The sequence below is a fragment of the Equus quagga genome, chromosome 7 (genome assembly GCF_021613505.1).
Source record: "Equus quagga isolate Etosha38 chromosome 7, UCLA_HA_Equagga_1.0, whole genome shotgun sequence".
Classification (NCBI taxonomy): Eukaryota; Metazoa; Chordata; class Mammalia; order Perissodactyla; family Equidae; genus Equus; species Equus quagga.
The window spans coordinates 71,298,001-71,320,107 of record NC_060273.1 but is presented as its reverse complement, the minus strand read 5'-3'; the positions used below and the strand labels follow the sequence as shown (position 1 = coordinate 71,320,107).

Here is a 22,107-nt window from a genome sequence, read left to right as displayed (position 1 = left end):
CACAGTTGCGGAAACGGACACACAGAAGTAGCAGAATCTGCCCAGGGTCCCACAGGTGGTAAGAGCCAAGCTGAGATGCAGCCCAGGCAGCCTGACTCAAGGGCCGGGGAGTTAACCTCCTCATTGTCACTTCACTCTGCTACCCCTCCTAAATCCCCAAGGGATTATTCTAATTCTTTAAAAGCCACTTTAGAAACAGAACACTGAATCTCAGAACCTGAAGGATGCTCAGCATCCTGAAATCCCTAAATCCCCCTAAAACGAAGAGTACCCAAGCCTGCAAGAATGAACTAGGGGCCAGCAACGCACCAAATCCCACTGCAGTACGTTCTAAACTTCAGGCTACCCTCAAGTTACAGAAAGTTTCCTCCCACAGGGATTTTCTGTGACTTCCAGTTTCACCTTCTGGCTCAATTTAAAACTTCGATCTCTAATTCTTTATCTGCATAGTGCTCCTACAGACAGCTGAAGAGAGCTTTTACGTTCCTCTGAAGCCTTACTTTCTGTAAGTAAAAATGTTCCCAGTTGTGTTTAGCCAGAGTTGATTTTGCTCACCAAGGGATATCTGGAATGTCTGGAGACATTTTTCCCTGTCACAACTTGGAAGGGTGAGGTTGGTGGCATCCAGTGGGTAGAGGTTGGGGATGCTGCTGAATGTCTTACATGTACACGTCAGCTCCCCCACAACAAAGAATCATCTAACCTAGAGTGTCAGCGGTGCCAAGGTTGAGAAACCCTGGTTTAGAGGAGGTGATTTTCACCAATAGCAGGGGCTCCATGTCCTCTGTATGTGCCACAGTATGCCATTACCTCTTAAGAGTGGGTGCCACAGGGAGAGCACAATACTCTGGTGCATCCTTTACAGACCAGAGAAGACAAGGGCATTACCCTCCACCCTGCCCACCTTACCTTAGTACAGCCTGGGGGACACCCAAAATTACAAGACACCTGCACCACCTCAAAGAGCTACGACCTAGGATGGGAGGTGAAAAAGGTCTACCCTCACTGATTTATAAGTTCCAGAGATGTTTGTCTTGTTCACCACTGTATCCCCAATGCCTAGTACAATGCTAGATATAGCGTGGATGCTCACAAAATGGGTTGAATAAATAATAAACCCTTAATCACTACCAATTAAAATAAATTCCACTAAAATATGGGACCAAGTTTTTGGGATGTGAAAGGTCATATCTAGTAGAGGGATACAGAAGAGCTTTCTCCAATAAGTGTCTTTTAGACACTGGGTAAGGATGGTGGAGGAGAAAGTGTAATCCAGGTGCTATAAACAGGACGGAGAAAGGCCGGGAAATAGCAATTTTATATATATGAAATACATATCCATAAATATATATCTACATAGCCATATAAACATAAAAGAGTACAAGTTAGCTAGATCGTAGAGTGTTTGTAAAGAAGAAGGAAACAAGCCTAAAAAGGCTGGTGGAGGGGCAGGTCTCAGAGCAGTGGTTCTCAAACTACGGCGCGCATCAGAATCGCCTGGAGGGTTTGCTGAAACACAGATGGGGGGTAGATCCGGAATGGGGCCTAAGAATTGGCACTTCTGATATGTTCTCAAGTGATGCTGCTGCTGCTGATTTGCAGACCACACTTTGAGAACCACTGTCTTAGAGGTTTTTGAATGCAATGCTAGGAGTCACCAAAAGTTTTCTGAACTGGAAATTGTCCATCACAAAGAACACTGCTGCAGGCTCTACCAAAGGAGCTGGATTGCAACAAACTCAGGAGAAAGGGTTATTGGATCACAAGCTGGGTGGACAGTGTTCATTAGCAGAAGCAATTCTGTTACGTGTCAGGAATAGACCTATCTGCAAAGTCTGCTGTCTAGACTTCCATTGGACAATTCCGAATCTTCTTTAACTAGAAAACTTTTACAAAGTAGTTAAATGAATGTTCAAATGACAAGTGAGATTCCAGATGGCCAGGATTAAACTAGGATGTAGCAAGGGTATTCACAAAGCAACTTCTTATGCAAAACATTTCAAAGCATTGCTCTTAAAACTCCATTAAAATCCCCTTTGGTAGACCAGCCACCAGCTTCCCCAACCACAGCCATGTGTAAATGTGTGATCAAATTGCTTTTAAATGTCTCTGGGGATACAATTTACTTTGACAACTCTTAGAAGACAGTTGTATATTTTAAGATCCATGATAATCTCTTCCTTGCTACTCCTGCAATTAAGGAAAATTCTTCCTCCTCACTTCCTGCCCTCCCAACCACAAGGAAGGCAGAAGGAACAAGGAGAACAACTTGGAACCCTAGACTCAGAATTAGAGGAGATTTAAGCAGTCTTCACATCGGGGTACCAACTCTCTCTGCTTTAACCATTTATTAGCTCTGCAGCCTTAGATCAGTTACTTAACCTCTCCAAGTTCCAGCTTCCTCATCTGCAAAGTGGAGATCATTATGTCCACCTCGTTGACTGACTGTGAGAATTGATGAAATAATATGTTTAAAACTTATGAAGTTCCTGGCACATAAAGCTTGATAAATAGCAGTTAGTACTTTTATTCCCTTCCCCTCTGATCTTTTCTCTCTCTCTCAATATATATATAACAAGAAAATCAGTAAGTTCTAGTCCCAGTTCTTTCATTGGTTTTCCTTCTGACTTTGGACAAATCACCTGGTGTCTTTGCGTCTCTGTTTTCTTCTGTGTAAAAGGGAGATTAATTACATCCGAATTTTTGTAAGAGTTTGTAGTCATGGATTAAAGATAGCCACAAATTATCCAACACTCCTCCCATCCAGAGGTGGGGAGTGTGCCCCTTCTCTTGGATCTGGGCTGCCTTGTGACTGCTTTGATCATTGGAAGTGTTGTATGCCAGTCCCAGGACTAATTTTTAAGAGAGCTCTTGGTTTCTCAGAGCCATGAGCTGTCATGTGTGAAGTTCAATATGAGATCATGTATAGAAGACCTGAGACCACATGGACAGGAAGACGGGCCCAGCTGAGCCCAGCCTTCCAGAGGACCCCACCAAGGAACCCTGAGTGTGATGAACTGCCTTAGATCCTCCAGGAAAGTCCAATCTCCAGCTAAATACCATCAAGTGACTTCAGTCATGCCCAATTTCCTGATGCACAGAATTATGAGCTCTGATAATAATACACAGCTGTTTAAGCCACTAAGTTTTGGGGCAGATGTTATATGGCAATGGATAACCCCAACAGGAGTATATAGGTACTATACAGTCTGGGCTAACCACAGGGTTCACTGGCTGGGGAGTAGTCCCCCCTCCAGGAGGTAATCCAGCCATGTTTTGTGGCAGAGCTCTAGAAAAAGAGACTTATCTTTCTGCTCTCAGTAACTGGTTTTGTTTTAATTTAGTTCGTCTGGGTCCCCTTTGAGGAGGTGGAGAAGAGAGAAAAGCAGCAGTAGCTTCAAGAAAAAACTAAAGGTCTTCCCCTCTGGTTCCCAAGGGGCTTGGCAAGCTGCCAGTCACCTGGAGGATCAGTGAGGAAGATCCCAGCAGGGATATTCAGCAGGAGCCAGGGACAGGAAGAGGGTGCTGAGAATGTAGCCAAGAGCGGAGGGAGAACTCTGGGTTCCAGGAAGGCAGAACTGCAGGGGCGGAGGGACAGGGAGAGACTCCTTTCTGTCAGAGATCTGGAGGACATGAGATGGAGCTTTTCGGGAATCATAATCCCATGTGCCATCCGCAGGTGCAATGTTCACTATGTTCCTCTCTGTGAAATATCCGTCTGTATCTTCATGATAAGAAGACCCACAAGCAGGGGAATATCAGCTGTCTAGAAAGGTGTCTTCCTGAGTTGTAAAAGAATAAAGGAAAAAAGGATAATCTGCCAAAAATGCCATCTGAAAACATCTTGGCAGGGCTTACTGGACACACACACAAGTTACACTTTGTGACACTTTGTGACACGTATGAATTGATCAGTCTGCCAGCAGGCACTACATGACTGTGCCACTGACCCTTCCAGACTCAGCTGAAGGGTCACATTCTCTGGAAAGTTCTCTTGGGCCCCGAAAAACACAGGGAGAGACCCTTGTCTGTCAGAGATGTGGATTGATTCCCCATCTCTGCCCTGGTGTTTTACAGTACCTTGTATATATCTCTGACACGGCATTTCTCTAATTGTGTTGTAATTGTCCACTTTCTTCTCTATTGCTACAAGTACTATTCCTACTACTCACACTACCCATTTTTTGAAGGCCCACTATGTGTTAGAAACTATATTCTACGCTTTATCTAATTTCTATAGCAACTCTGCAAGGCAGCTCTCATCATCCACATTTTGCATATGAGGAAACTGAGGCCCAGAGACTTTAATCCATGTGCCTAACATCATACAGTCGGGATATGGTAGCACTGGGACTTCAACCCACATCTGCCGAAGTCCATACCCTGGTAATGCTGGTAAATAGACAAAAGTAGCCGTAACTAGCAAGAGGAAGGAGAACAGCAGTGACCTATAAGCTTTCTGAGCTGAGGACACACAGACAAAAGACATATTTAAAGATGAACTTGAGACATTAGATAATATACAGGAATAACAACTAAGAAGCTACTGCAATAATCCAGAAATGGGATGGGGGAGAAAGGAAGAAGGTGGATTTGAAAGATGTATATGAAAATGTAACTATGATTTGGCATCCAGCTGGTCACAGTAGGTAAGGAAAAGATGACCTCACAGAATTACATTTAAATGACTAAAAGATGACTAATAAATGCAACTTTGATGTACAAAGTGGAAGAGAGTATTAATTTACAATGGAAATTTCCACTTGGAGCATATTGGGTTTAAGGAAACAGAACTATGCTTAAGGCAAGATATTGAACAGGCAGCTATTTTCAACAGAGCCCAGAGGACCCCAAAACCCAGCGAGGGACAAGATTGCAGAAGATACAAGATCAGAGGTGAAGATGAAGCCACAGGATGGGTAGGTTCCCCAAAGGAGAGAAGGAAGATACCCAGGGCTGGAAAAGTTACAAGTCACATCTTGGAGCATTCTATGCTTAGCTAAACATGCATGGAGCAGCCTCTGTGGACTTGCAAGAACACAAGAATGGATGAGATAAAGGCTGACTCTCAAGGAGCTGAGAGTCTAGGGTGAGACAGACACATAGACCAATTAGTAAAATGGGTTATAACTCTATACTTATATTTAACGTTCCTAAGGGAGCTCAGAGGAAGAAACAAGAAATCTTTGGAAATGAAGACTGGCCAGTCAGTGAAGAAGGTCACCAATCTTATCCGAGTATTAAAGAAGGGTGGATGTTCACCAGGAAAAGGAAATCAAGACACAGATAGCAACACGGAGTTAGGAAGAAACACATCAGATGCAGGAAATGATAACAGATCACTCATGGGTGCGAGGTGAGATAGGAAAGACAGACTGAGGACACATTGGGAAAAGCACTGAAAGACAAGCTAAGAATTTAGCTTATAGTTGATAGTGTGTCACTGAAAGACCTCTGGAGCTTTGCACTTGCTGTTTTCTGGAACCGCCACCCTCCATACCTCACCCTCTTTGTCTTCACCTACTGACATCCACATCATCCCCAATCCCGGCTTCAGTACCACTTCTCCGGAGAGCTTCCCTGCCCTGGAGGCCACCTGCTCCAACAGCATCTTTGACTTCTCCTTATTCTATTCCAGCAGCCACCAATTTTACTATAATTCCCTATTTACTATCTGTATTCTCCACTAGACTAAAATCTCTGTGACTCAGAGCTTTTTGTGATTGTTCACCACTGTACTTCCAGTGCTCTGCTTAGCTCCTGGCAATTAGTAAGTGCTCAATAAATATTTGACAAAATGAATATAAAAATGAGTTAATATCCTCTAGCAGGCAATTCAATTCAACAAATATTCCTACTATGTACAAAGCATGAACCTGTCCTCAAAGAGTATGTGAGAAGGGCAAACTTTTAATATGCTTTCCTTGAAGAAATGTATTTCAATCCTTTTGGAGAAACCAATGCAACTGTATGGCACAAGTTCACAATGACAGATACTTTTCATTTATACATTACAAAATTGAGTTGTGCTCCAGGAAGTTCATTAAGAAATGTAGACATATTATCTCCAGCAGAGGATAAAATATGCATCCTTTGAGGCAGAATTGAATGTTTTATAAGTAAACCTGCTTTAAAAGAAAATCTATGACTGAGAAACTGTTGGAGGATTTTTGCAGATAAAACACATAAAGTTTCATCAAGCTGACAAGAGGAAGGGTGACAATTCAGTTAGATATATCAAAGAGAAAATCTTGCAAATGCTATAGAGAAGGATATCTTCATTAAGGTGAAATAGCTTTTTTTAAGGGAATTGCATTTGATGACAAATATAGGACAAAGTACAGCATGATCAAAGGGGATCAGAATGGTTTAAAGTCTGAAAAGTATGGCATATGAAGCTAGTGGAAGGATCTAGCAATGTTTGGCCTAATAGAAAGAAAATGTGGGGATGAAATACCTCTCTCTTGTTGTGGAGGCTCCATAAAGATATCTTTAGGCCCCTTGGCGAGCCTAAGAGAAATTGATGTCTGCCATTCTTGTCTGCCCAACACCCCTTTCCAGTGGGAACTGCCATTCTCCAGTGCCATATCCTTCTTTAAAGCCAATAGTCATAGTACCTCACCTCTGCCCAGCAACCAGATGTATCATTCCCACACCACAATGATTGGTCAAGAGAAGAGTCTTTGACTCGAGAAAAGCCAAGCAGACTTCTTCCATGAGAAAGAGCATTTAGGTTTCTCTTCCTGTGCACTCATGAGTCCAGGATGTTTTAAGACTCATGTTGTCTGTGGCTATTTTTAGGAACCCAGCCTGAGAATGAATCCAACAAGAAAACAGTATAGGGACAAAGAGGGACAAATATAAAGATGGGAACAGACATAGAGAAATAGATACAGAAACAGAGAGGGAGACAGACAGAGAGAAAGGGAAGGAAAGACAGAAACAAAGAGGAGAAGGAGACAGAGACAGAAGGAGAGAGCTGGACTAGGTGGCATTGTTCAAACCCTGTAGAGAGCCATGTCTGAAGCCAGACTTTTCAGCTAATGGAACCATTCAATTTATTTTCTGTCACATGCTGCTGCAAAAGAACTTACTAATATATATCCGATAAGCAAGTTGGTAAGAACACTACATTCAGACAATTCATTAGGATATATCCAGGGAAAGCCTTCTTCAAAGGCTTATTTAAAACATAAACCCAAATGTATTCACAGAACAAGTCTGCTTATTGCATATGAAATGAGTGGAATTCATAGGGGGCTACTATCTAGAGTTGTTAACTCCAGAGTACACAGCTGTGGAGATAGAAAGGGAGAACTGGGGACATTTTTATATTTTACTTGTGAAATGATAGCATTGTTTTACAATGCTCAGGTATCATCGGTTCTGATTTTTGAAAACTATGATGATTAGAAAAGATCTTATTGAAATAGATCAAACACAAAGTTGTGAACTGGGGTGGGGTCAATAAAGATGAATGTGAGGGTCCCCAGGGTGAAAACTCCCCTGACAGGAGATGGTGAGGGCTCCCTTAGAGGGAGGATTCAGGGCATTTTGTGAAAAATCAGAGAGAACACACTGGTCAGAAAGATTTCCACACTCCCCACCTTGCTGCAACCTCAGAGGGAAGTCCTAACACTAAAGTCAGATGCTCTCAGTGAATTGAGGAATGTGTTGTCCCAGGGGCGCGTTCAGCTAAAAGATTATTGTGGATACTCTTGCATTTGAGAAGCGTTCACTTCTATAAAAGAGAAAACTGAAGTTTAAAATATATATTTCAGGGGCCAGACCGGTGGCCGAGTGGTTAAGTTCATGTGCTCCGCTTTGGTGGCCCAGGGTTCACCAGTTTGGATCTTGGGCATAGACCTACACACCACTCATCAAGCCATGCTGTGGCAGCATCCCACATAGAAGAACTAGAAGGACCTACAACTAGGATATGCAACTATGTACTGGGGCTTTGGGGAGAAAAAAAGAGGAAGATTGGCAGCAGATATTAGCTCAGGGCCAATCTTTCAGAAATTAGTACAAATGAAGAATCCAAACCAAAATCCAACTGACCATCCAGTCTAGCTAGGACCATGCCCTACCCGGCCCCCACCCCATACAACCATTGTTAATGGTTTGGTGTAATCTCATTGATATTCTTTCTCTCACACTCACTTACATACACCCAAATACAAACATCTATATATTTATTTTACAAATGTGGAATTATTCTAAACATTAAAGTCTGAAACTTGCTTTTTCTTCACTTGAGACAACAGAGATATCTTTCTAGCACAACACACATAGCTATTTCTCATGGTTTTAAATGGCTGCATTATACTCCACTTTTAAAACCACTACTCTATTATAGATATTTGGTTGGTTTTCATTCACTACGGAAACCTTAGATTTAAAATAATCAACTGTACCATAAAGCTTTAATGCAGTTTTTGACCTCCCATGACCCACACTATATGATGCATGTATTTTAATTATCCTTTGGAAATTATTTTTAACGAGGCAATAAACTTTCAATAATAGGATCCAATTCTCAAAGCACCAGGAAGCACAGTGGATGGAGATGGAGAACGGTAGATATATTAATGGAGTCCTGCAGTTTGCTTTGATCCAGGGGTCTGCCATCTGGGTGGAATGAGGAGTCACAGTGAGCATTCTTGCTCAAGAGGCACTACCCTCTATCAATCACCCCCAAAGACTCACGACAGCTCTAGAGAGGAGGACAAGACATCTTGTCAGGAGTCACTGGGCAAGCGATGACACTGCACCTCATTGAGACACTCACTCTGTACTTTGGCCCAGGCTGGCCTAGCCCACCTGTCGTGCTGGGAGGGACACAGCAAAGCAGAAGCTGGATGATAAATAAAATAATACTCTTCTAGGCTAAAATGTGGCCCTGTAATGTCCAGAGTGGAGTTTCCAGCCTGATGAGAATATCACTCTTGGGACAGGGAATGCTGGAGATAATTGGCAAGTTTCCCAGGTTCCCAGAGGAAAACAAAACCATTCGACTCCATTTTACTTATGGTATTGGAGTTTTTGATGTCCACTATCAGAGAAGGAAATGGAATTATTGGCAGCAGTGCTCAAAAAGCAAATGTATTGAACACTCCACTTGTTCAATAGTGTTTATCAAATACCTAAATCAGTATTTATGTAATTATTGGTTAATTGTCAACCTCCCAATTAAAAGGTCAGTTCCATGAGGGTGAGGACCTTGTCCTTATTCATATCCTGGTATTTTCTCCCATCGGGGGAGAGAGAGACATTTAAGAAAAATTTTTTTTAAATTAATTGTGGTTTTAATCACAATTGCACTAAGTCCTCAAAGGAGAAGAATGGATTTGATCAGGTCAGAGAGGGCTTCTGCAAGGAAGAGAGGACTCAACCAAAATCTGGAAGATAGGCAAGTGAGGAGGGGGCAAAAGAGATTTCCAGACAGAAGGAGAGCCAAGGCCCTTAGGAGACTGAGCACAGAGCACTGGAAAAAGAGAGGGAAGATCAAGGCAGCTGTAGCCTAGAGAATGAGGCTGTTGAAGTGCAGGAGGGGAGGCTGGGGACACAGACAGGAAATAGATGCCACAAAACTACAGGCCAAGAAGTTTGGTCTTGATCCACAATGCAATGAATAGCCATTGAAGGATTTTAAGCAAAAGAGCAATAAGATCAGAGTGGCATTGTTAAAAGACGGCTGTGAGATCTTGTAAGTGGAAAGTAGATTGGAGGCCGATAAAATAGATGTGAAGAGAACAGTTAGGAGGTTATTGCAGCGACTTATCCAAGAGAAGATGTTAGTTGGACTAGGATGATAGAGATAGAGAGAAATAGACCAGCATCTGTTTAGGAAAGAAAATCAATGGGATTTGCCATTATTCAAATGTAGGGGATAAGGAAAGACCACATTAAAAATAACTACCTGGTTTCTGGATGCTGCAGCTGCTGGAGCAGCTATTCGCTGAGAAGAAGGTCCAAGTTTGGTAAGAAAGACAATGAGTTGCACTGATAGTTACAAAAAACTGAAATTAACATCCACTAACACTGAGTCCTGTGCCAAGCTGGGCCAATGCTACGCCTTCAGTGGATTATCTAACTTAATCTCAAGTGCAATCCTATAAAATAGGTGCTATTGCCCCCATATTTAGAGATGAGCAAACCGAGACTCAGAAAGGCTTTGGAATTTATCGCCATTCTTAGAGCTAAAAATTGGCAGAACTGGAATTTGAACCCAAACCTCTTCCGTTCTAAAGCAGATGGCTCTTAATGACCAACACACATACTGCTTCATGACAGCTCAGGCCTACTCAGGGAAGATTTCATAATTTCAAAAGAACTTAGTAGTTAATCTGGAACAAGCCAAATCTTCCTTGGAAACCTTCTCTCAGGGCTGCCCAGAGTAAGCTCTCCACATCAGGAAGACGATTGTACACTTTCCCCCACCCTTCACTCCCCACCCGGCTTATTTTCTTTCCCTTGCTTTTTGCCCAGACTTTAAGGTTCCCTGAAGTTGCCCTGATCTCCTCAGCTTTGCTTCCTCCAAGTTCCTGTAACACTTCCAGGCTTGCCCCTCATTTTGGCAATGATCACATGCTGGCTACCCTGCAAGATTTCCATATATTTTCTACTCCCTTACATTTGATTTTTTCCAGTGTGAACTTTCCTACACTATATACTGAGTATCTTAGAAAGTCCTTCATGTGCTGAAGTCACATTGTTGCAAACAAGCTAATAAACACCAATTTCAAACTCTAACACACTATGGGTCTGGCTGCCAACCAAGAGTTCAGTTTTACCACCGGCATTATCTCTAGCTATAGAGCATAGTCTCATTATACACGTGTCTGACTTAAGCATATTCAACTACATGCTCTTGGCAGAGCAAGAGAGAGCGAGAACTCATGCAATTCAAACAGAGCACACCATGACACCTGCCATTCCAACCAATGAGCACCCATCCGTCTTAGGGGACAGGAGATGAATCTGCTGTTCCCTCAGCTGGTTTCCGTTCCTAAGGACCTTTCCCAGTGTGAGTAATTCTCTGGGGAGACTCTGATCTTAGAGTTTAAAGACACATATTTTAGATATATCACAATCTCTAATTTCAGTCAACTACTTTCCTATTCCTCGATTAAAGAAACAGTGACCTATCCCAAGATTGGCGAAAAATCTGGGTCTGTTGAACTACACAAGAGAGTGAGAGATTGTCCTTGCTAATTCTGATGTCATGTAATTTCCACCCTACACTTTCTTTTGGGAACTATCCCTAAGATATGACTACAGTGATGGCAGCATATGTTTGTGTAATTCCGCTGACTTTTCAAATGCATTCTGCCTTTAGTATAGAATACAAAGGAGCAGGAATTGGAAAATAAAAGTGCTGACACAATTGATAAACATACATCTCCAACAAAGGAGGCAAAGATGGAAATCATTAGGCCTCCTGAAGTCAAACGCGAAGAAAAAGAACAAAATTATGCAAGGGGGATGAAATGCTATCCTTGGGTCCAAAAAACAAACAATTATTGGGGATTTTATAATCATCTTTAACTTTCTGGAAAAGAGGCTCCACAGCCACAGGCACATATCTAAATACACATATAAAATTCTGATGCAGACACATTTTCAGAATGTCATGTTCAAACATAGACACTATCATTCTGAACCACCCCTGCTGCCTACTGGGCAGATATATTCATTTTTGCCACTCAGCTCCCTTAGATTTTTGTTCACGTCATCAGTATAAAATCTAAAGCTCTATGGTAAACTTGATTGCTGGTACCTGTCGCTATCTAGATCATAAACTCCTTGCAGGCAGGTTCTAGGCCTTACTAATCTCTGTGTCTGCCGGGCCTTTGAGGGTACCTCACTACAAAGGGGCCATCTGTAAAGACTGGAGAGAGAATGAATAAGTGGATAATCAGATTTACCTCTCTGAGATTCATTTCTTCTAATGTATTAGGGAAGAAAGAGAGGGGCCCATAGCCGTCAGGCCGTTGTCTCCAACACGGAGCTCCACTATGCACTTTGCTCTGTCCTTACCTATCCAGAGAAATGCAGCACAGGTGAAAAATTGATGCCGTTGTGAGCAGGACGTCTAGAGATGTCCGGACGAGGCAAAACATCTCCCCATAAATCCAGATGTCTTGAACCAACTCAATGGCACCAAAGGGCATCACCAGCACCGAAACCAGCAGATCCGCAAAGGCAAGAGATACAATGAAATAATTGGTTTTTATTTTCCTGTAAGTGAAAAGTATAAAGGAGAAAGTAGGGGCAGGGATGATGGAAGGAGGTTAGAGAGAAAGAAGCAAGAGAGAAAAGAGGAGGAAAAGAAAAGAAGGAAAGAAGGGAGAGAGGAAACGGAAAGAAAAGTCAATATGTAATAGATTTTATAATGTTCAGTTTCCCCTCTGTAATAAGGCTGGAAAGACCCTGTGTGGTCCAGTCACTTCGGACTTCTCCAGACCTCCCTTGCACCAAAAGCCCTCTCTTCCTCTCCCCTCGGGCCACCCTGGCCTGATTTGAGCCCTCACCCCCACCCTGTGCATGGAGCCCCTCCCAAGGGCTTTGCTCTCTCGTCCTACCATTGGCCTAGCTGCACCTCACCCACCCTTCAGGCCTTGGTCTGCTCATTCTCAGAGAACCCTCCTGAGGTTCCCCCTTCACAAACGGTGTCAACTCCACCCTTCTCCACTCATAGACTGACTGCCATGTGCCTCACATTTGTGTCACCTTGCAGAACTGCACTCTTAGACTTTCTTTGCATCATCACTAGATTGGTGTGTGTCTTGCTCGGAGAGGAAGGCAGGAGATGAGGCAGGACTGTAGCTTTTATCCTTTTTTATGGCCTGGTGGTTTCAATCCAGGCTGCATGCTAGATTCACCTGGTAGATTTTTATAAACATTGATGCCCAGGTCTCACCCCAGATCAGTTAGTTCAGGGATTTTCAGTGATTTAACACACTTGCCCACCCTCTAGATTTGCCAGATAAAATACAGGACACTCAGCTAAATCTGAATTTCAGATAAACAATGAACAACTATTTAGTATAAGTATGTCCCAAATATTGCATGGGACATACTTATACCACACAGTAGCAATTTTATAAAGGTCTTCAGGTGATTCTAATTGCAGCCAGGGTTGAGAGCAAGGAAGTGGAAGGAGCAGAAGACCCAGGTTTAAATCCTAGGTCAGTCATGAGGCAGCCACCCCTTCTCTGAACCAGTGATGAAGCAGGGAGATTAGATTAGATGTGCTCTCAACAACTGTATATATAGTCATCACAACTATTAAAAAAAAACAGTCTAATTAGAAAAAGAAGGGATGGAAACACAGTGCTTCTTCTGGTTATGTTGGAGTTGTGGGATTAGGTGTAATCTTTTTTAACCTGCTCTATTTTCCAAACATCGTCCCCACGTATTTTTTTTTCCTTTCATAATAACAAATTATAGTGAAACATCTGTGTTCAGACCCCAGCTCCCCAGGGAGAGCCCAGAACTCCAGCCAGGTTTCCCCATGAGGTCCCCTCCTGCTACCCACCTGAGCTGCCTGTCCCTGCACACAGCCACCATGACCAGCAGGTTCCCCAAGATGGCCATCAGGATCACCGCCGAGAGAAACGTGAGCAGCACAACTTTCTCCACTGACCCGAAACCCTCCTTGGAACTGTAAGACACACACACACAAACACAAAGAATTCAAGGAAACTCTGAGACACAGGAAAGAAAATCAATCTTTTGCTCATTCATCTTCAGGAAGGAAACTTCACCATCAGCAGCTACAACACACATTTACTGCACACCAATTGTGCCAGTGTCTGCACTTGTCACTCACATGTTATCCTAGTTAATTTCTACATAAGGAGGAGGAGGAGGCTCAGAGAGGAGAATTAACTACCCTGAGATTGCACAGTTATTCTCCATCAGAGAACTCGTGGCTCTCCTTCAGAGCACTTTCCTCAGCTTGTTCTCAGAAATGCATTTGCTTGATTTCTGTTTTGTGCACCTACCCAGCTATGTTGTAAGCTCCCTGAGGCAGGGACCTCATCTGTTTTATCCATTGATAAATTCAATTTCATTGTGTCAATCACATTTATCAGATGAAGAAAAGATGGCATCAGATGAATGAATGACGGTAACTTGAACCAGGCTCTGCATGAATCGAAGGCACCCTGTTTTCAGTACCCCATCCCAGCCCACGAAGAAGCTGCTGGGTACAGCTGGGCCATCCAGGGGACAGGTCATGGCTTGAGGGTTGTTCTTATATAGCTGACCTGGACGAATGGGTCTCAGATTCTGTGAAGTCCATTGGAAAGACGGCAGTCAATCAATAAACTCAGGGACTCCTTTCAGTGCCCTGAAGCACATTTCTGTTGGTGCTCTAGATAACAGTTCAAATTTGTGTTGCTGTCAATTTCAGCACCTGATTTGATCCTATAAACCCTGCCCTGCTAGTGTAAATCATTTCGTTTTATTAACTTGGAAGTGAATGTCTCCTGTCAATAAAAGCATATCTGCAGGTTATTCAGAAACTACAGGAAAAAGTTCTGGTTTTTTATTAGAGCAATAAACAGTTCTTTTTAAATGAAGTTTCAAAGGATCTTAAAACTCTCAGACCCAAACCTCACATTTCCATATGGAGAAACTGAGGCCCAGAGAGGGGAAGGGGGTTGTCAGAGCTTATTAGTGGCTGGTCTGGGAGAGGCTGCTTGTCCTGTGAGCCCACCACTGGGAACACAGGGTCCGAAGAATCAAGAAATATCTGACTTTACTAAGCTCCTTTGACTGCAAACCAAGATGGCTGCCAGCCCCAAATGGCAGCAGCCCACCAGGTCCTGGCTCTGGCCTTGTCTTTTTCCATTAGACCTGGCACAGAAGACAAGGTGCTGATTGGAATAAGGAACCAGTACTAAAGCGGCTGGAAAATCAGAAAGTCCCTCTGCTCTGCTGACAGGTATTTTTATTGAGTGAGTAATTGATTAAAATCTTTATGGCTAGGGATAAGAAGAAAAGAAATTCAAGGTATGTTTATCTAAATCACCCTTCCACACCTAAATTCTAACTATCAACAGTACAAATATTGGACAGGGAAGATTTAACTCAATGAGGAAAAAGAACTTAATAGGGTAATGTGACGACCCAAAACTAATTTAGTCTTAGGTCATGTTAATGGAGGTAAAGTGTCTACCAAAGGAGGTGATGGAGGTTTTTAACTTGCCCTTCTCAAAGGTTTTGACTCAGAGCCCTTCTGGAACTTGTTCACCCCTCAAGCCCTCTGTCCTGGCTATACCTTCTTCCTGGAATGCTTCTTCTCGCCTTTCAGGTCTCAGATTAAAGTCAACCCCTGTTTAATGTGCCACAGCCAGCAAACAGTTCTCATTTCCTTTATAGCATCTGTTGCTACCTGAAATGACTTCTGTTATTGATCCTTGTCTGTGCCCCACCCCAGATTACCTTTTCCACCACAAGTTCCAGTGCCATGCGCTGTCTAGTCTACAGTTATAGGTATGTGCAGTACATAGGAAGTGCTCACTTATTTGGTGATTGGGTGGGAAAAAGACATATTGTGTTCAAAATGGTGAGGGTTATTCTTCAGTGTCTTTGAGGTCTGGTTGAAGGTAGAAGATTTTACCTAGAGAAGAGAAGACCCAGTATGAGACAAAAAAGCTATTTTTAACTATCTGAAGGGTTGCCATTTGAAATAAGAGTAAATTTATGCATTCATTCATTCAACGATACTTTCTGAGCACCTACTCTGCATCAGGCATTGTTCTCTGCCCCAGGGAAGCAGAAATAAGCAAAAGAGAGCGCAGGCAATGAATAGACAAACAAGAAAACATGTAAAGTGTCCCCTGGCAATTCACACTATGGTAAAAAATCTGAGAGGGAAAGGAGGACAGGAGTGCGGGCGGGAGGGGGGGGTGGTGATGAATGGCTGTCAGAGAAGGCTCAGGGAGGGGTTGTCCCGCTTGACGCCCCACAGGTTGTGTAACTAAGGGGCCCAGTGAGTAGGCTTCAAGCAGCGCTCCCCAACTTTGGTTGCGTATTGGAATCACCTGAGGAGCCTTAGAACCCGCTGATGCTAGCACAACACTCTCAGAGATGCTGAGTTAATCAGTCTGGATTGCAGCCTGAATATTGGAATTTTTTAAAGCTCCCAAGTGATTCTGATGTGCAACCAGGTTGCGAATCACTGCTAGAGGGAGGCAAGAGCTAGTGATGGATAACAAGAACTTTCTAACAACTAAGGATGATGCGCAATAGCTTCCTGGTGTTCTTTTGAGCTCCCTGGCTCAGGAAGTGTTTAAGAATACCTAGATGTCAATGAGATACCACTTCGCACCCATTAGCACGGTAATTATCCAAACAAAACAAAACCTAAAAATAACAAGTGTTGCTGAGAATGTGGAGAAACTGGAACCTCTGTGCATTGCTGTGTGGTGGAAATGTAAAGTGGTGCAGCTGCTGCGGAAAAGAGTTTGCTGGTTTTCAAAAGGCTAAATACTGAAAGGCCATATGATTCAACAATTCTAGTCATAGGTATACACCCCAAAGAACTGAAAACAGGGACCGGAATGGATACACATACACCAATGGTCACAGCAGCATTATTCACAACAGCCAACAGGTGGAAACAACCCAAGTGTCCACCAACAGATAAACAGAATGGGGTGTACACCTACTGTGGAATTTTATTCAGTCACAAAAAGGAATGAAGGTCTGATACATGCTACAACAGGGATAAATCTTGAAAACGTTATGCTAAGTGAAATAAACCAGACATAAAAAGACAAATACTGTATGATTCCACTTACTTGAGGAGCCTGGAATAGGCAAATTCATAGAGAAAGAAAGTAGAATAGTAGTTACCAGGGGCTAGGGGGGGAGGGCAATGGGAAATTATTTAGTGAGCATACAGTTTCTGTTTGGGTGATGAAAAAATTCTGGAAATGGATAGCGGCAATGGTCACACACCATTGAAAATGCACTTATTGTCACTGAATTGTACATTTAAAATGGTTATTTTATGTACTAATGGTAAATTTTATGTTATGTATATTTTATCAGAATGAAAAAAAGGACACACGGATGACCATATATCAGGACAGTGTATAGGGCTCCTGTATTGGAGGCAGGTAGGACTGGCTGAGTTGAGGCACCTTTCCTGTCTGTGGACATTGATAACGAAGATATCTTTAGAATGTGGATTGTCTGTCAACTACACTCCTGCCATTAGAGCCATCTCTCCTGCACTGCCTTTCCTCTTGTAGGAGAAAAAAACAGATTGAGAGTCTGTGCTGAACTTTCCTGGCTCCAGAGAATGTCTATTTCATATCAAGAGGGAATGTCAGGGTCACAGAACCCCACGTTCAATGTTGTGGTTCCTTTGTGGCATGCTAATTAGGAGCTAGAAATAGTTAAACTTTAAACTGTGAGTGACAAGCAAAATTTAACCATAGAAAGAGCTTTTTTAATTAGGCAGAACCGTCCAATGAACAAAATGTTACGTCCAGCAATGATAATTAAAGTAAATTAGGAACCACTTCCCCAAAATCCATGTTAGTTAGATCCTTGGGTTACCTCTGATGCCCTCCAAGAATATTGTCAACCACTACCAGACAGTTCTCACCTGGTCAAAGAGCTGTCCACTCCACTAAGTTGGTTCTTTGACAGTTATTCTCATGAGAAATTTTACTTTCTCTTCTCTTTTGCTTTTACAGTGATCTCTTGATCCGTTAATAAAGAAACTCCACAAACTTGCGGGCTCTGTTTACCATTTACTCTGTTCTTAAAAGAAGACCTATGACAATAATTCTGGATAAATTTCTACATAGGTTAGTGTATGTGAAAGTGGATCACAAATGACAAAATACAACATAAATAAGTAATCATTGCTTCTCGGCCTTTTGGCTAAGATCAAGTGTAATAAGTGATCATTGTTATTAATATCAGAAGCCCATACAGAGAAAATAGCTAAGGAAGTTTTAGATTATGCTTTGTTATATCATCCAGAACAACTGGTTTCAAGGTCACACACACACACACAAAATAAACTTTCTTAGGAGTCAAGAATACTTTTTTCTTTTTTTGTACTGGGCCTTGTTAATATTAACTACATAACTTCAAAAAAAAGTCACTTGCCTTCTCTGAGCTCAGTTTCTTCATGGATCAATTGAGGAAGTTAGATTAAACCTCTCACTTATCAAGTGTGTATTGATTGTCAACCATACGCCAAGAGCTGTGCTCAGCACTGAGAAACAAGAGCAAAGAAGGTGGACAAAGTCTCCACCTTCATGGAGTTCACACTACTGATGGAAACAGACAGCAAGCAAGTGCTCAACTAAAGAAATAAAGATAGCTAGTTTGTGATCAGTGTTCCAAGTCACAATCTCAAACTTTAATACTCATACGAATCTACTGGGGATTGCACTGTTAACATGCAGAATCTGCTTCTTTTGCTCTGAGGTGGGGTGTGAGGTTCTGCATTTCTCACCAGCCCGTAGGCTCTTGAAGAGCATGAGTGATGCTCATGCTGCTGGTTCGTGAGTCACACTTAGGGTAGTAAGACTATAAAGGGCATCTACACGATGGTGTCATAGAGAACAACTGGGTTAGAGGGAAATGTTAGGGAATCAGGGAACACTAGAGGTCACATTTAGCTGAATTCTGATATACGTGGAGGATCTATGAGTTAGAGGAACCAGGAGAAGGGCAAGTGCAAAGGCCCTGAGACAGGAAAGACTCTTGTGCTCACAATCAGAGGGGAATGAGCAAAGGATGAAGAATCTGAGATGAGCTCCAAAAAGTAGTCAGGAGCCAGATCCTGAGGGCTTTGTCTGTGCTGGTGAGAAGTTATGTTTCATTAGACAATAAATGAGAATGCAATGAAGTGATGTAAGCAGAAAAGTGACACTGCGGATGTAAATGGGAGAGAAAGTAAGTAAACCTATCAGCGGCCCTTGCCAGAGTCCAGGTAAGAGAAGCCAGTGGCTTGCAGTAGGGTGGTGGCTGTGGAGATAGAGAGGTGGGTGGAATAAAAGTATATTGGGGAAGTAAAGGGAGAGATAAGCACAACAGATTCCATGGGTGGATGGGAGGAAGCAGAAATGAAAATAATAATTCTGATTTGCTTATCTGAGTAAACGTCGGTACAATTTAATGAGACTGAAAACATGTTAAGTGTGAGATATGCATAAAACATTCAAGTAAAGATGTCAAGGAGGCAACTAGATACTCGTCTGGAGCTCAGAAAGGATGACTGGGCCAGAGATACGCACTTGGGGTTTCCAGCATTTAGATCAGAGCCTGGGGGAGGAAGGCCATCACCCAAGAAGAGGGCCAGGGTCTTGATGAATTCCAATATTGAGACCTGCAGGAGAGACAGAGGAACCAGCAGAAGAGAGAGAATGTCCAGGGATGTCTGAGGAACACCAGGTGAGCATGTTGTTGTGGAAGCACAGAGCAAAGAAAATGTCGAGTGAAAAAAAAAGTGTTCCTTGGTAGCTCCCCAGAAATCCCACAGGGCCACCTCTGGGAATGAAGGGAGGCAAGGAGGTAGCAACTAGAGCAGTTCTTTTCCTTGTATGTATTGAACTTTGCAGGGAAGTTACATTTGACAAGAGGACTCCATCATCAGACCAGTGATCTCCACAGAACGGCTCTCCTCTCCCACCCACTGAGAGTGCAACCACACGGGAAACATTCTTCGTGAAGATACATACAGCACATCCACAAAGGATCCCAGGCAGTTGGAATATTCCCCATACAAGTGCTTCCTTCACCCATCCTGCCTACCGCTGCATAGTCCTTTGCAAAATAACTGCATGTAAATTCGAGAAAAAAGTGTTCATTTTCTTACCAATCCACAGTCCGGCACAAAGAATGCAAAGGCACTCCGGCTTAAAAGAGACAGCCTGCCTAAAATGGGATGGTATTTTGCTAGTGTGAATTTTATTAGCTTTAAAGTGTAAGGTCCCTGGTGTTTTCTATAATAATAAAAGATTGGGTATTGACAAAGCCGTCCTTAACTTTCTCCTCTGCTTGATTTAACTTTAGACAGACTTCTTCCTGATTCTAGGCTCTGGCCTCACCTTTCTTAGAGCATTTTCTTTAGAAAACTTGTAAATTCTTTCTCTGGTCCTTTGGAATATAAATCTTATTAAAAGCCTCTTGGCAGTTTTATAAGCTAGGACTGTCTCCTTCTAGGCCCTGGTAGCCATCCCTCTGAAATATAATCATCAAGGAAGAAAAAGCCCCAATCGCCCAGCCTCTGTGGGAGGGTAGGAGCCTTTCTTCGGTGGACACATCTCTCCCAGTTGCACAACTATCTTCTGCTTCCTTTGGATAAGGCCCATTAGCAAACACGGACGGCCTATGATCCACGCCCCCACTCCATTTCCAACAACCTCTCCTGCACTTTGTTTCAGCAAAATTGAATTCAGACTGCATTCTGGTCTTTCTTCTCTATTGCAACGACCCTGAAGAAAGTCATCCTTACCTGTTTAACTTTGTCCAGTGCAATTTTTGCTGTGACAGTATACATAATTTTTTATCACTAATTATGTCGTGTATGCACTGTCTTCATTACCTTTATTACTCACCATGAACAAAATCCATGAGAGCTGGAGTACGTATAGGAGAGCTAAACTCAGATAATATTTGCCTTGGTCATATTTATTATGTAATTTAATTTTTAAAATGCCTTTTTAATTAAAGTAGAAATAGTAGTATCCATGAGTCTGTTCATTGTTTTCCCCTATAACCAATAACTTGAGAAATAATGTAACTGTAACTTTTTTAAAGCATACGCCATTTCCTTTAAATATACCCACTTTTTTTTCTGTTTCTTGAGAGACTAATATACAATGGCCAGACCCTATATAACAATAAAACTCTGACAATCTGTGCAGCAACCAGCCCAGAAAGGTGAGGACGTGTTCAATGACTGCCAGCTTTCCCTCCGACCTGCTTCCAACTCAAGACCAAGTAGAGAAAGACAAATACGCCGCCCAACCAGTTACATAAGATGCCCTACTTTTTGTTAGTGCACCTTCTGCATCTCCATGTCAACAACCTCCAGAAAGAGCACAGCTGAAGCCCTGTTTTTTTCACCTCGAGCTTTTCTACTCCTCCACCTGACTTTGAGACTTTGCCAAATGCAAGTGATGATGGCTGACCTCTTTGCTATAGCAGGCTCTAAACAAACAGCCTCTGTTCTCATTCTGGTGGTCTTCATTTATTTCCACATTCTAGATGTGTCTTGATGTTACACTTACCTGGAATCTTATATTTTCAAATTAGTTAGAAGTCTTTCCTGGAGGAGAGAGTGTTTCTTATTATTTGTCTTACTTACAAATACTTACTTATTTGGCTTCTTAATGGTAAGTTTTCAGGTCTCCCTAATGTTTTTTTTTATGGTACGCTTTTTTTTCTTACAAATGCCTTTTGTTTTAACAGAAGGATTAAATAAGATAATTCATATAAAACTGTACCATAATAAGGGCATCAGAGCAGTGGTGCTCCAGAATCAACAGGGAGCATCATGATCCCCTGGAAGGCCTGGTTAAAACACAGACTTCTGGACCCACTTGCACAGTATCTAATTCACTACATCTGGAGTGGGACCCCAAACGTGCATTTCTAACAAGCTCCTAGTTGATGCTGATGAGGTCTGGGAACCACAGTTTGAAGACCAGTTGACCTAAAGCATCCCAAAGGATGTCGTTGTTTACCCTAACCCTCATTTCTCCATTGCAAATTACTTTCTTTTCTCCTAGGTTTGGAACTTACTCCTTGGAAGTGGGAAGAGTTTAACATTGATTTATTGAGCACATACCATACGCCAAACAATCCACTAAGGAGGTTTTGATGTTGGCTCATTTCCTCCTCACAATTACCATGGAATCTAATATCATGATGCCCTTTCTTCAGAAGAGACTGGTGCTCAGCACACTCAGGAATCTTAAGATTCTACCACTATCAAGTAGTGGACCTGGGATGTAAACTGACACGTTCTGATTGCAAGTCCAATGCTTTTCCCATGAAATTTTAAAGGTGCTCGTTTGAAATTGAACAAATTTCCTTTAAAAAAAAAAAAGACATGCA

General features: G+C 42.4%; 1 protein-coding gene across 12 annotated transcripts in view; it reads right to left on the bottom strand.

The window, feature by feature from the left end:
- HTR4 (5-hydroxytryptamine receptor 4) overlaps nucleotides 1-22,107 on the bottom strand; it is a 181,489-nt gene that overhangs the window by 76,034 nt on the left and 83,348 nt on the right. For 11 of the 12 annotated variants that reach the window (XR_006889299.1, XR_006889298.1, XR_006889297.1 and 8 more), the window contains exons 3-4: nucleotides 13,544-13,669; nucleotides 12,043-12,243 (exon numbers count right to left, since the gene is read on the bottom strand). Coding sequence is in view for 8 of the 12 variants with exons in the window: in XM_046665700.1 (XP_046521656.1) it covers nucleotides 12,043-12,243; nucleotides 13,544-13,669 (327 nt within the window). In the remaining 4 variants the exon portion in view is untranslated. Of the gene's footprint in view, nucleotides 1-12,042; nucleotides 12,244-13,543; nucleotides 13,670-15,535; nucleotides 15,635-22,107 lie in introns of all 12 variants that reach the window. The other variant, XM_046665706.1, reaches the window with a different exon arrangement.